At 32.6% G+C, this 11631-nt stretch overlaps 1 protein-coding gene and 1 non-coding gene across 3 annotated transcripts; one reads left to right on the top strand and one right to left on the bottom strand.

Annotated features, from left to right (window-relative positions):
* Window positions 1-2258: 2258 nt before the first annotated feature.
* On the bottom strand, window positions 2259-2475 carry LOC149527261 (small nucleolar RNA U3). The gene has a single exon (XR_016351192.1). It is a non-coding gene; the product is annotated as a small nucleolar RNA U3 (small nucleolar RNA).
* Window positions 2476-6010: 3535 nt separating this feature from the next.
* Window positions 6011-8636, top strand: PIN5 (Auxin efflux carrier family protein). 2 transcript variants are annotated; one of them, XM_021427130.1, is made up of 6 exons: window positions 6011-6808; window positions 6925-7010; window positions 7422-7579; window positions 7653-7693; window positions 8059-8135; window positions 8224-8636. In XM_021427130.1, the coding sequence occupies exons 1-6, from the start codon at window positions 6141-6143 to the stop codon at window positions 8226-8228; spliced, it is 1035 nt and encodes a 344-aa protein (XP_021282805.1). In that variant the 5' UTR covers window positions 6011-6140; the 3' UTR covers window positions 8229-8636. The 2 variants fall into 2 exon arrangements, with proteins under 2 accessions (XP_021282805.1, XP_021282803.1); XM_021427128.1 differs by lacking the exon at window positions 7653-7693.
* The last annotated feature ends 2995 nt before the right edge of the window (window positions 8637-11631 follow it).

Raw genomic sequence — 11631 nt, 5'->3', positions numbered from 1 at the left:
AAGCTGCCACCATGTTGAAATGCTATTGACAAATTAGTTGTGGAAGCAACAAAATATAATAAGTATGTATTATATATTATATAAGAATTCAACACCATTACCAGGACAAGTTTGTAAAGAGGAATAGATGAAAAGAGTGGAGTGAACAAATTCTGCTTCAATTCTCTCTATACCACAAACAAATTGCCCCCTAAATAGGAAATAATGAGGGAAAATATCTTCCATCACCTTTAGAGGGATGCTATCCTCAAGCATTTTGGATTCAACAAAACTTGTTATGATAACAAATTCAATCTGGTTTGTTAATGAAAATGACAAAACAGAATAAAAATAAACATAATACAGGCTAAGACCAACCTTTGTTTGCTTGGTTTTTCATTTCTCTACCCCACCTCCAAAGAAGAAAGAGAAACAGATATACAATTCTTATCCTCTGCCAGAATAATGTAGCACACTTGGAGGAAATGTAGAAGCACCTTGGGGTAGGAGTAGGACCCTTCATTCAGGATATTTGGATTAGTCCAAAGAACTAGTTGTATAAAAAACCAATTAGTCATAAACCATCCAATCCAAAAAGGAAATAAATCCATTAACTCAATCAAATAGTTAGCTAGCAGCACCATTGAAATCATTCCTTCCCAGAATTTAGTACTTCAGACTTCTCACATTCCGTCAACAACTATGAAGAGGAATATAAATGAGTGTGTTTTAGTTCATGGAATGCCAAGCTAGGTGGTGCACTAATTATTGAAGCCATTATTATATGGATCATTGCATTAGCGTGCATCTTCATCATCTTTTCTTTGTAGTTAACCATTATTGAGTACTACTTTTAGGACCATGTTGACTGAGTAATCAGATATTCTTACCAAAAATTTATGCTTTCTTTTGATTGTTAATCAAGGAATTAACTGTCAACATTGAAATTAAAAGGATTCATGCTTGTTTATCAATCTTTAGCCTGAGTGGGTGGTTCATACTTGTTTACTAATCATAGAAAAATAGAAAATTCATTTTTCTGGTCTGCTTACTACCTTTTGGGCTGAAATTTATGTGGATGTAAGAAGAAAATTTGGATCCTCTCAAATATACAGTGAACTTGTATTCGTTAGTAGGAGAAAGAATTTAACATAAAGATCTCTTTCTTCTGCTTGAAGCAATGTCTTAAGCTATGATGCAGAACTGATGATTCTTATTGAGGATAATTTAGGTAGCTAACTGACATGGTTTTGATTGAGGCCTGTTTAAGTAGACTTGAGCAGTTGAGCTCTGAATACAAATCTTTTTCAATATTGAAACATGTTTCTATCAGGCCATGAGAAGTATTCTTCTAGGGTGAAAGTTTGAAGCCATTACGTTGGTCCAGGATCATGATTGACCCTAATGCTTTGCTTGCATGCATTGTGGTCGGATGTGATTTATTTGTTTTTATCTGAACTATTTATACTTTCTATGGCATTTCCATTTAAATTTTTATTCTGGATTCTGGAGGTATTTGAAGAATTTGTAGATTAGGGGCAAGCATCTTGGGTTAGCATTGATGCCATTGCCAGGTATTTACTTCTCCTTTTGTGCCACTTTTGGGTTACTGGGTATAGCCATGTTTGCACGATTTTCTCAATCCACCACACCCAGTTATTTTGTGTTGGGTTCGAGCTGTTTTTATATTCATTTGTATTTTTGCTACCTTGAAGGGGCAACCATCACTGGAATTAATAACTTAACCCACCATATCTAAGTTACCGAATAGTATACTTTCTAATAGAAAATTCCTTGCCTTTGAAAGGCAATGGTGAGGACTGAGTTATTAAACAAACAGAATGTTATTCATGAGATCTTTCTATAATTGAATGTGATTCATGTGAGAGAGTGCAGATTTTGTTCGTGTTTATGATTGCTTGCTAAATGATTTGCGTATGCTCGCTGTGGTACTTGTTACGAATTTACCAATCAGGCCAACTCTCAGAAACCTCATCTTTCCTCCTCTTCTTGGATGTTGTATAACAACCACCATTACCCTGGCCCCTGGAGTTCTCTGATTTTCCTAGTGAATGCTGTTTAATGCCCATGACATGTACAGGCGTTGTTCATGTGGGGTTTATTGCCGAATATAATTAAAACCTCAAAAGTTTATATGTAAAATTGCTAGGACCTAAGCATCAGAATCTCTAAAAGCGTTTCTTGCTGCGAACTTTTGGAATGATGCCCGCTTAAATAAACCTGGCTGTTTGATCTCTCAGAACCCAAAAAGATTTGAAAGTCTGTCAGACAACTATGTAACCATCCCCTCCAGACAAAGACTGGAGGGGAACGATCCTCCACGGCCAGAGTGATCCGAACTGGATCACCAAACCATTAATCACGCTCTGATCACACAGTCCTAATTCGTCAACCAGACTTGAAATCCTGTCTCCTTAGAACTCAAGGACACAGAGGTACGAGCCTATAGAACAGATCCTGTTCAAGTAAGGTCGTGGCCTCTTCACTCTTGGTTGTGCCTTAAGTATTATTTGCGTTGCTGCTGTCCTTGCGATGTGGGATGCTGGTCTACCGCCCGAAACTATTCGTTTTAAGTGAACAACAGGCTAACGTGTCCCACGCGGATTCACTTGCTGTCAGATACTTACCTGCAACTGTCGTCTGCTGTTATTAATCCGAACTCGAACGCAACACCGAACAACTTGTTTGTTTCCATTGGAGAAAGCGAGTGGCAAATCAATCATTCATCACAATCTGTTTTTTTCAACTCAAGCTTTGTGGCAATATCTAAGAGCACCCAATTTCAGTTAATTAATCTTTTCTCTCTCTCTTATCCAAAACCTTTGTTTCATTACTGCAAATTGAATTTTTTATTTTTCAATGATAATTTAACTTTTACTTATTTCTAAATTGTAATTTGTGAATATATATTAGTAATAAATTTAAGCCAAAACTTAAATAAGCATATGGTTTGAAAATAAAGATAAATGAGACATGAGCTGGGTGTAACGAGGTTATGTTTTTAATCTAAACTATGTATATTAAATAAAAAATATTTTTTAATTAATAATATATTTTATTATTTATTAATGTAACATCCATAATTCTTGAATCTTTGTTTTATTGCATATTTAAGATAAACGTCCTAATTGGACTTGAGCCCAACAATTTCCCTTTTTCATTGCAATATTTAATTTTATTCTCTTTTTTCTTTCATCCCTCTTTGTTTCTGTCAGTTTTTTCTTTTGCCAAGATGTAATTTTAAAGTGAAAGGAAATTCCTTTTCGGATTCTATGAAAAATAAACGCTTATTTGGTTTTGTCGAGCATAATTTTTTTAAAAAAATTTAAGATGGATAAGAAATAATTTTATATTAATTTTGGAAAAAATTTTATCCGTAAATAAATTGACAAACGTAATACTAAATATATTTTAAGTTATATTTTTTATAAGCTCTTAAAAATAAGTAATTATTAAAAAAATTACATTATAGTGTTTAATTTAAAAATATTTTAATAAAAATGTAACTTAAATTTATAAAATTATGTTTATATATAAAAATATAAACTTCTAATATAAGTTTGGAGCACTTGATAGAGAGAGCATTGGAATATTCAGATTGGCCAAATTGAAGAGATGGTGAGATGAGATGCCTAGAGAAAAAGCAGAAACTTTTTAATGCCTTATTCAGGAGTCTCAGAACTGATTTCCATTGCACCCACCAATGTGTGGGTTTTAAAATTGCCAAATGTATCTTCCACTTTCCCTTTGCTTGGAAGTGGAGTTGGCTTTACTTGTACTAAAAAATTGCAGTATATTAGAGAGAGTCCAAGTAGGCAATTTTCACATTCTTAATCTCATATCTTGACACGAGTCAGTTTAAGAACCACCCAATGTGGAATTTGTTCTTGAACTAGTATTTTATCTGCTGCTTTGATAATACTGTTATTCAGAAGAAAAGAGTCACAAAGCTTAGGTCATAAAGGCCAAATAAAATAAATGGTAACTAAGCTTCAAGTAAAAGGTTAAATTTTATGGATAGAGAACAAAAAAGAGTGGTCTAATAGTCAACCTCATGCTCTCAAAATAATGCCCTAGTGAAGCAGAGATCCAATCATACTTAATACTTGAATCTCAATTTTGTGTTGAGATGGAGAGATGGAAAATTAGACTTTCTGCTGAAAAGGTGATGAAGTCTCTGTGTGCCATGACCCAGCCACGTTAGTCTGATGTAAGAGGTGATGCTAACAAACACACAAGTGAAAAAAAAAATTAATAATGGATTAGCAAGCTGCCTAGATTCTTATTTAAACTGTATGCTGTACCTTTTTGTGTAGGATTTGACCTTATTTTGCACATAGATTTCTTGATGAACAGACATACCTATTCATATGATTAAGCAGCCACCATGTTGAAATGCTATTGACAAATTAGTTGTGGAAGCAACAAAATATATTTTATATATAAAAATTGAACACCATTGCCAAGACAAATTCTACAGTCCTTCTCATGCAGACAAGAGGAATAGCTGGAAAAGAGTGGACGTGAACAAGTTCTGCTTCAATTCTTTCTACCACGAGTAAATTGCCCCCTAAGTAGGAAATAATGAGAGAAAATATCTTCCATCACTTTTTAAGGGATGCTATTCTAAAGCATTTTGGATTCAACAAATCATGTAATGATAATTACAAATTCAATCTGGTTTTGTTAATGAAAATGACAAAACAGAATAAAAATAAACATAATAGAGGCTAAGACTAACCTTTTTGCTAGGTTCTTCATTTCTCTACCCCACCTCCAAAGAAAAAAAAGAAACAGATGAATAATTAATCTTATCCTCTGCCAGTATAATGTAGCACACTTGGAGGAAATATTGAAGCACCTTGAGGTAGGAGTCGGACCCCTCACTCAGGAAATTTGTATTAGTCCAAAGTGGTACTTGTACAAAAGACCAATTAGTCATAAACCATCCAGTCCAAAAAGGAAATAAATCCATTAACTCAATCAACTAGCTAGCTAGCTAGCAGCACCATTGAAATCATTCCTTCCCAGAAATTAGTACTTCAAGCTTCTCACATTCCATCAACAACTACGAAGAGGAATACAAGAAGTGGGTTTTAGTTCATGGAATGCCAAGCTAGCTGGTGTACTGATGGATCTGTAGTTAACAGGATCGGCTTTTGGGCAGCATATATGATATAATCAACAAAAAATGGAACTTATTCTATATTCTTATTTATGTGGTAAGTAAAAGACACGATGCTCTAACCAGAGAGTACTTTGAATTCTCATGCTATGGGAGTCAAATCACCCCACTGTGACTCGAGAAAGCCATTAGGCATCTTTCAAAGAATTGATACAACACGAACATGCTGTTCTTTTAAAGTTCGACAGTCTTATATTTTGTAGAGCAATTTGGATGCTTAAAATAGCATTATTTGCTTTCTTGAGAAAAACAAAATAAATCCAAATTTTGCTTCCAAAACTCCACAAAAGTACTTTGGAAGTGCTAAGCTAATGGTGCCCTTTTCTTTAATGTTTCAACATTTTCCCCTTCAAGAATATCAAAGCCATTGGCTTAAGAAATCACTTAGTACCAATCTACTGAGCAGTGTAAATGCCAATGTCTGGATAACAAAGGCTAGAGAAAACAAAAAATAGTGCAATCTTGGCCTTTATCACTGGATGACCCACTTTGGTATCTAATGTTGATGAGAATAATGAACAATAATTACACAAAATCAGAAACTCTATTGGCAATGGTGGGTGGAATAATCGCTGGACCTCATTCCTTATTCTATAGAAAATTTGCTGACCATAGCATAATAACCCATTTGTTGAAAGCAACATTACTCTTCAATGCGTTCACAGAGAAGAAGAAAACCTTATGTGACACCTTCAAGAATCCACGGCATAGAATCCTATACACCCACCAATTTCTACAATTATGTATTATTATTTGTAAAAACCAGAAGAAAAATATGCTCTTGTCTTTGCATGCCATGCATATAAATAAACACCCCACATCATCCTTTGCTTAACATGTTTCATTCATTCAATAGTACTTGAAAACCCTTAACTACAAGACGCGGTAAGAGCCCATCTTTGAAGGGTTTTCAAAGGTACTTAGGAGGAAAAAAAAAGAAGAAAGAAAAGAGAAAATGATAGGGTGGGAAGATGTTTACAAGGTGGTTGTGGCTATGGTGCCTCTCTATGTTGCACTGATGTTAGGGTATGGATCAGTGAAGTGGTGGCGGATATTCACCGCGGAACAGTGTGATGCTATAAACCGCCTTGTCTGCTATTTCACTCTCCCTCTCTTCGCTGTGGAATTCACAACTCATATTGATCCGTTTCAAATGAATTATCGATTCATTGGTGCTGATACCATATCCAAGCTTGTTATTGTGGTGGTTCTAGCCTTTTGGGCAAAGTGTAGTAGCAAAGGGAGCTATTGCTGGTCCATCACAAGTTTCTCTTTGTCTGCTTTAACTAATGCTTTGGTTGTGGGGGTGCCTTTGATGAGAGCCATGTATGGCCAAACAGGGGTCGATCTTGTTGTCCAGTCATCTGTTGCCCAAGCGATTATCTGGTTGACGGTTTTGCTATTTGTTTTGGAATTTCGGAGGTCAGGAGTCTCCATTTCTTCAGCAACAAAAGATGGTAATGAACAGGAGAAAGATGTAGAAGGAAACACAGAGAATGCTGGGGTACTCAGCACCAGGCCTTCTTTCTGGAATCTGATGAAGGTTGTGGGGATGAAACTGGCTGTGAATCCCAATTCATATGCTTGTGTTATTGGCCTTGCTTGGGCTTTTGTTGCAAACAGGTCTGCGTGCATTAATATCTAGTTTTTGTTGATTTTTGGAATTATTTCAAATATATTATTAGTATGTTTTTGGATATACTTGATTGTTAAATTATGGTTTTGAATTTTACTTATAGGTGGCATTTTGAGATGCCAAGCATAATGGAGGGATCAATATTGGTAATGTCAAAGGCTGGAACAGGCACTGCCATGTTTAGCATGGGTGAGACTAACTATATATATATTAATACATTATTGATAATCAAAATTTATTTACATTCGAGCATTTGATTTAATAAAAAGTAAATTTATTCCCTGTTCAAAAATTAATTTGATATAAATTTCTCCTTCTCAATTTAAAAATGCAAAACAAACTTATCATTTTATTAAATTTTGGATGAAATAACAAATTAATAATATAATTAATCAATTGACAATACATACCATGGTATAAATTATAAACTCTTTAAGAACAATTTTACCTACCCTTTATAAAAATAAAAAAAACCTTTTTTATATATTTCAAGGTTTTAAGAGGGAAAGATATTATATATATGATAGTAGAATTATTCGAAGTAGTATATGTTAATTTGGGACTGATCTTTTATCATTTCCCAATCAAATATTTATGCAGGAACCTTCATGGCTCTTCAAGAAAAAATAATAGCCTGTGGCACAAGTTTGACGATATTCGGGATGGTTTTGAGGTTTATTGCTGGACCAGCGGCCATGGCCATTGGGGCCATCGCTGTGGGTTTGCATGGTGATGTTTTACGTGTCGCCATCATTCAGGTGCTCACTTCTGTCTCTATATATTCGATTTTGCGTTGTGCATATTCTGCTTCTTTACTCGTTGGCCATGCAGCATCTCAGCAATGTGGTTCACTCCAGTCGACTAAAAAGCCAGTGGGTGCTCAATTAAAGCTTTTGATTTTTTTAACTTTTTACACTTTAAAGACTTAATGGACATTTCGTAGGCTTCAACCTTACCTTTCTTTATTTGCCATTCTAAACTTTTTAACTCTTAATTACTTCTACATAATTTACACCCGAATATTTAACTTATTAATTAATAAATAATTTTAAAATAAAATTCAAATCTCCTTTTTTAATTTTTTTTAAAAAATCACTTATACACAATTTTCCTTTGGCTACCTCATCACTTGATGGGTTATCATTTCAATATTGGCTTAATCACTTGTTTCGATTGCTCAAACGTACATGTTTTAAATTTAGAGTGAAAATGTTTGTGTGTGTTCATTGATTTGCAGGCAGCATTGCCGCAATCCATTACCTCCTTCATCTTCGCCAAGGAATATGGCATGCATGCAGAAGTACTCAGCACTGCGTAAGAAACTCATGCACAAGTACTTAGTCTATATTACTATGAAACAATGTAGATCATTAACCTATCTTTATGATTTTTCTCATTGCAGAGTGATATTTGGCACCATCGTATCGTTACCGGTGTTGGTCGCTTACTATGCAATTTTAGAGTCTGTACATTAATCTACCTCGGCCGACCTCATTTCATACTCTTTTTTTTTTTCGATGAAAGGGGAAGGGGGGAGGGATGATCAATGTCTTTTTTCCATTTTCTTTAATTTTCTTGTTTTTGATCCAGTATTGTAACCGGAATTAGTTTATAACTATAATTAACTCAGTGGTAGGTAATGTTAAGATGCAAATGATATCTTAAAATCACATTATCTCTGGAAAAATGGGAAACAAAATATTAATGATATTAAAAATGAGGAAGATTTTTATATGTGATTAATCGAGTTTTAAGTCATTTGCAAAATCTATTGTGAATATTTTGTGTTTAGTATTTGTTTTCTTCTTCTTGGTTCATCGGCCTCTACTTTGGGTTAGATTGAAGTTTCTCCCATCTTATCTCATCTATCATTGTGAATTTTCCGGGCCTCGAAAGATGGGAGCCGGCACAAAAAGGGGCAGCGCCCAAGGTATATGGCCCAACATGATCCAAACAAGACACAATGAACAAACCCAGAAAGATGAAGCAAAAGCCGAACACCAAAGCCAATTAAATAGAATCCTCAAAACAAGACAGTAGTTCTGTTCTGTTTTAGGGTTTTGCCCAACAAAAAAAAAAAAAGTTATTTAGGCTTTAAATCAAGTACAAGTACACCTAATGGAGTGCTTGAGACGCTGGGGAAGACTGCGACCCCCACTCATTAACATGTGGGGGAAGAAAGAACGGAAAAACACGGATCACTGACTCAAACATTTTTGTTTAAATATCTTAACGCAGTCACTCTTCCAGCTGTAAATTTTGTCTTTCACATGTTTTTTCTCTTTTCTGCGGCTGGATTTTCTGAGGAGAAGGATTTAGCTTGTGATTCAAACTCTTAAGTTGGAAGTCCTTTTCATTTTCGAGTGGAAAACGCTTTTTCCTAAATCTATAGTCGTTCAATTTCTCTGTTTGCCAAACTATACATTTTTATTTTATTTTTTAATTTCATTATAAAAAGGAAAAAAAATTGGAATAGTGGGCCATTTACAATTTTATTGGCTGACTCTTTCAACGTAGGCCTGGCTTTTGGCACAAGACACGTGTTCCATCCAACCCGATCCAATCCAAATGTCCTTATCTTCGCCAACCCTTATGCATACTGTAAATTATTTATTTGGGTTTAGTTTTAAAAATTTAACCTGTAATCAAGGGGACACCTGTGTTTATATTTAAAATTAGATTTCAAGTTTGAATTTTGAGATCAACGCTATGAAATGAAAAAAATAAAGTTATTTTCATGTAAAATTTAATATCACTTGTATAAATTAATTTAACGATATATTATTTTAAAAAATAAATAAACTTATATTTTTTATTACATTTAATTAAAATTATCTATTTTTATTTTAAATTAAATAAATTTTTATAATTAATAATCGATTAATTATTATTAATAAAAATATCATATGTTATTTTTATGTCAGGTGATACTTATATGTCATATTGCATAACGATGTGATAAATTGCTATGATACAATAAAATAATCACGTGACATTTTTAATACATTAGTATCATGAGAGTATAAAAAATAAATAAGATTTTGATTAATAATAATTAATCAATTACTTAATAATAATTTTTTTTATTTTAAAATAAAAGTATAAAAATTTTATTAAATACAATATAAAAATAAAAACTTATTTAATTTTTTTTAATAGTTCAGGAAGTTTTGAAATTATTGTACCTAATTTAACATATAATGAGAATGAAAAAGTCTTAAAAATTTCAAATCCTAAATTTGAATCTCACCATATATAAATTTACTCTAATTTCATGTTTAATTAATTTATTTGTTTTTTTATATTTCATATAATAATTTTGTTATAAAATTATTTGATTGTGATAATAATTGTAATTTATATATATAATTTCATTACAAAATATTTAACGTACAACAAGTAAAGGATAAGATTCGAGAGGCGTTGGTCATGATAGAACGCGCTTGGTAAAGCTTTAATAGTTCTGATACCATAAAAGATAATAATAACAATATCTATTGTATTTCAGTTGAATTATCTACATTTATGGACTTTTATCAAATAACTAGATTAAATGATAAGATTTATTTAAAATATAAATACTAATAATTCTATCTCCTATTATAAATATTTGACTAATCCGCACTAGTAACATATTTTATTTATTTATTTATTTATCTTCTTTCTAAAGATAAAAAAAGTTCAAAAGAACCTCCTTTAAAACACAAGACACCCAGAAAATGTATAAGATAATTTGGCTTGTTATAACCACAAAATATAGTAAAAAAACAATTATAAACAGACAACAAAACAAAAGAGGAGAAAAATCATTTTCGAAGAGTGTGTTACACTCCTGCGTAAGCCTGACTGCAAGTACACGATTGGAGAGAGTTGAATTAGGTTTTGTTTCACTGTTTCATTTGTTTGCATTACAGTTTGGAATTTTTACACAGCCTTTGTGCACCCTAAAATAGACTTCAAGTGGTCCCTTTCGAAGGTTGCGTAAGAATTTTGCAGTCCTTGGAACTGACCAATTTGGTGGCATTAGCCTGTGTCTAGTGTCCGGACATTTCGTTGTGTATTTCCAAACAATAAATTATCTCTCTTTTTGTTTTCAGTTTTTTTTTTCATTAATTTTTTTTAATACAAAAATAAAAAGCTTATGTTAAAAAATGATTCCTTGAATATATTTTCTTCGCGAATTACAACTTGCAACATTTATAGGTAGGATTCTTACATCGCAGGAGAAGCATGTGTGACATGTTTCATTTGCCTAATTTTCCCCAGAATTCTTGCATTTCACTTTAAGATTCCCTTTTTCCGAAGTGGTGTTGCCTAAATTTGGTTGCCTTTATAATCAGAGTTCCATCTCTGAATTTGTCTATCAACTTAATAGAAATGAGCTGTTATGTTAGTATAAGATAAGTAAATCCATCTTGTTCCATAGATTCCGTCTTAGTTAGATTAAATGTAAAGAAATTTGACCTTAATAATTTTAAATATTTAATTGAGTTCGTATTTAAAATATATATATTTTTAAAACCTATATTGTTCAAAATTTTTAGAGAGCCTTTTTATTATTTTATAATCTTAATCAAATTAATTTAAAAACAAAAACAAAAAAACATTTAATCGAAGTAAGATACAATATATGAGAAAACATTGTTTTATTTTTCCTGTCGAACGATTCATAAAAGAGAAAGTTAAAAAAAGTTCGAGAAAGAAAGAGTTAAAGAAAAATCATCTATGCTAATATGTATTAAATATAAATTCTTATGTTAAATTAAAATTACATTGTAGTGTTCTCTTTTACCATTATAAATTTTTTTTC

The sequence above is a fragment of the Theobroma umbraticum genome, unplaced genomic scaffold (assembly GCF_002168275.2).
Source record: "Theobroma umbraticum cultivar Fairchild unplaced genomic scaffold, ASM216827v3 scaffold_147.0, whole genome shotgun sequence".
Taxonomy (NCBI): Eukaryota; Viridiplantae; Streptophyta; class Magnoliopsida; order Malvales; family Malvaceae; genus Theobroma; species Theobroma umbraticum.
Note: the sequence above shows the minus strand (reverse complement) of the source record. Positions and strands in the feature narration are given on the sequence as shown.

Bases quoted from the DNA above. Each gene is read 5' to 3' on its own strand.
- PIN5 (XM_021427128.1), top strand. From the start codon at position 6,141: ATGATAGGGTGGGAAGATGTTTACAAGGTGGTTGTGGCTATGGTGCCT. The intron at 6,809-6,924 runs GTCTGCGTGCAT...TTTTACTTATAG, and splicing joins TGGGCTTTTGTTGCAAACAG to GTGGCATTTTGAGATGCCAA. The intron at 7,580-8,058 runs GTGCTCACTTCT...ATTGATTTGCAG, and splicing joins TACGTGTCGCCATCATTCAG to GCAGCATTGCCGCAATCCAT.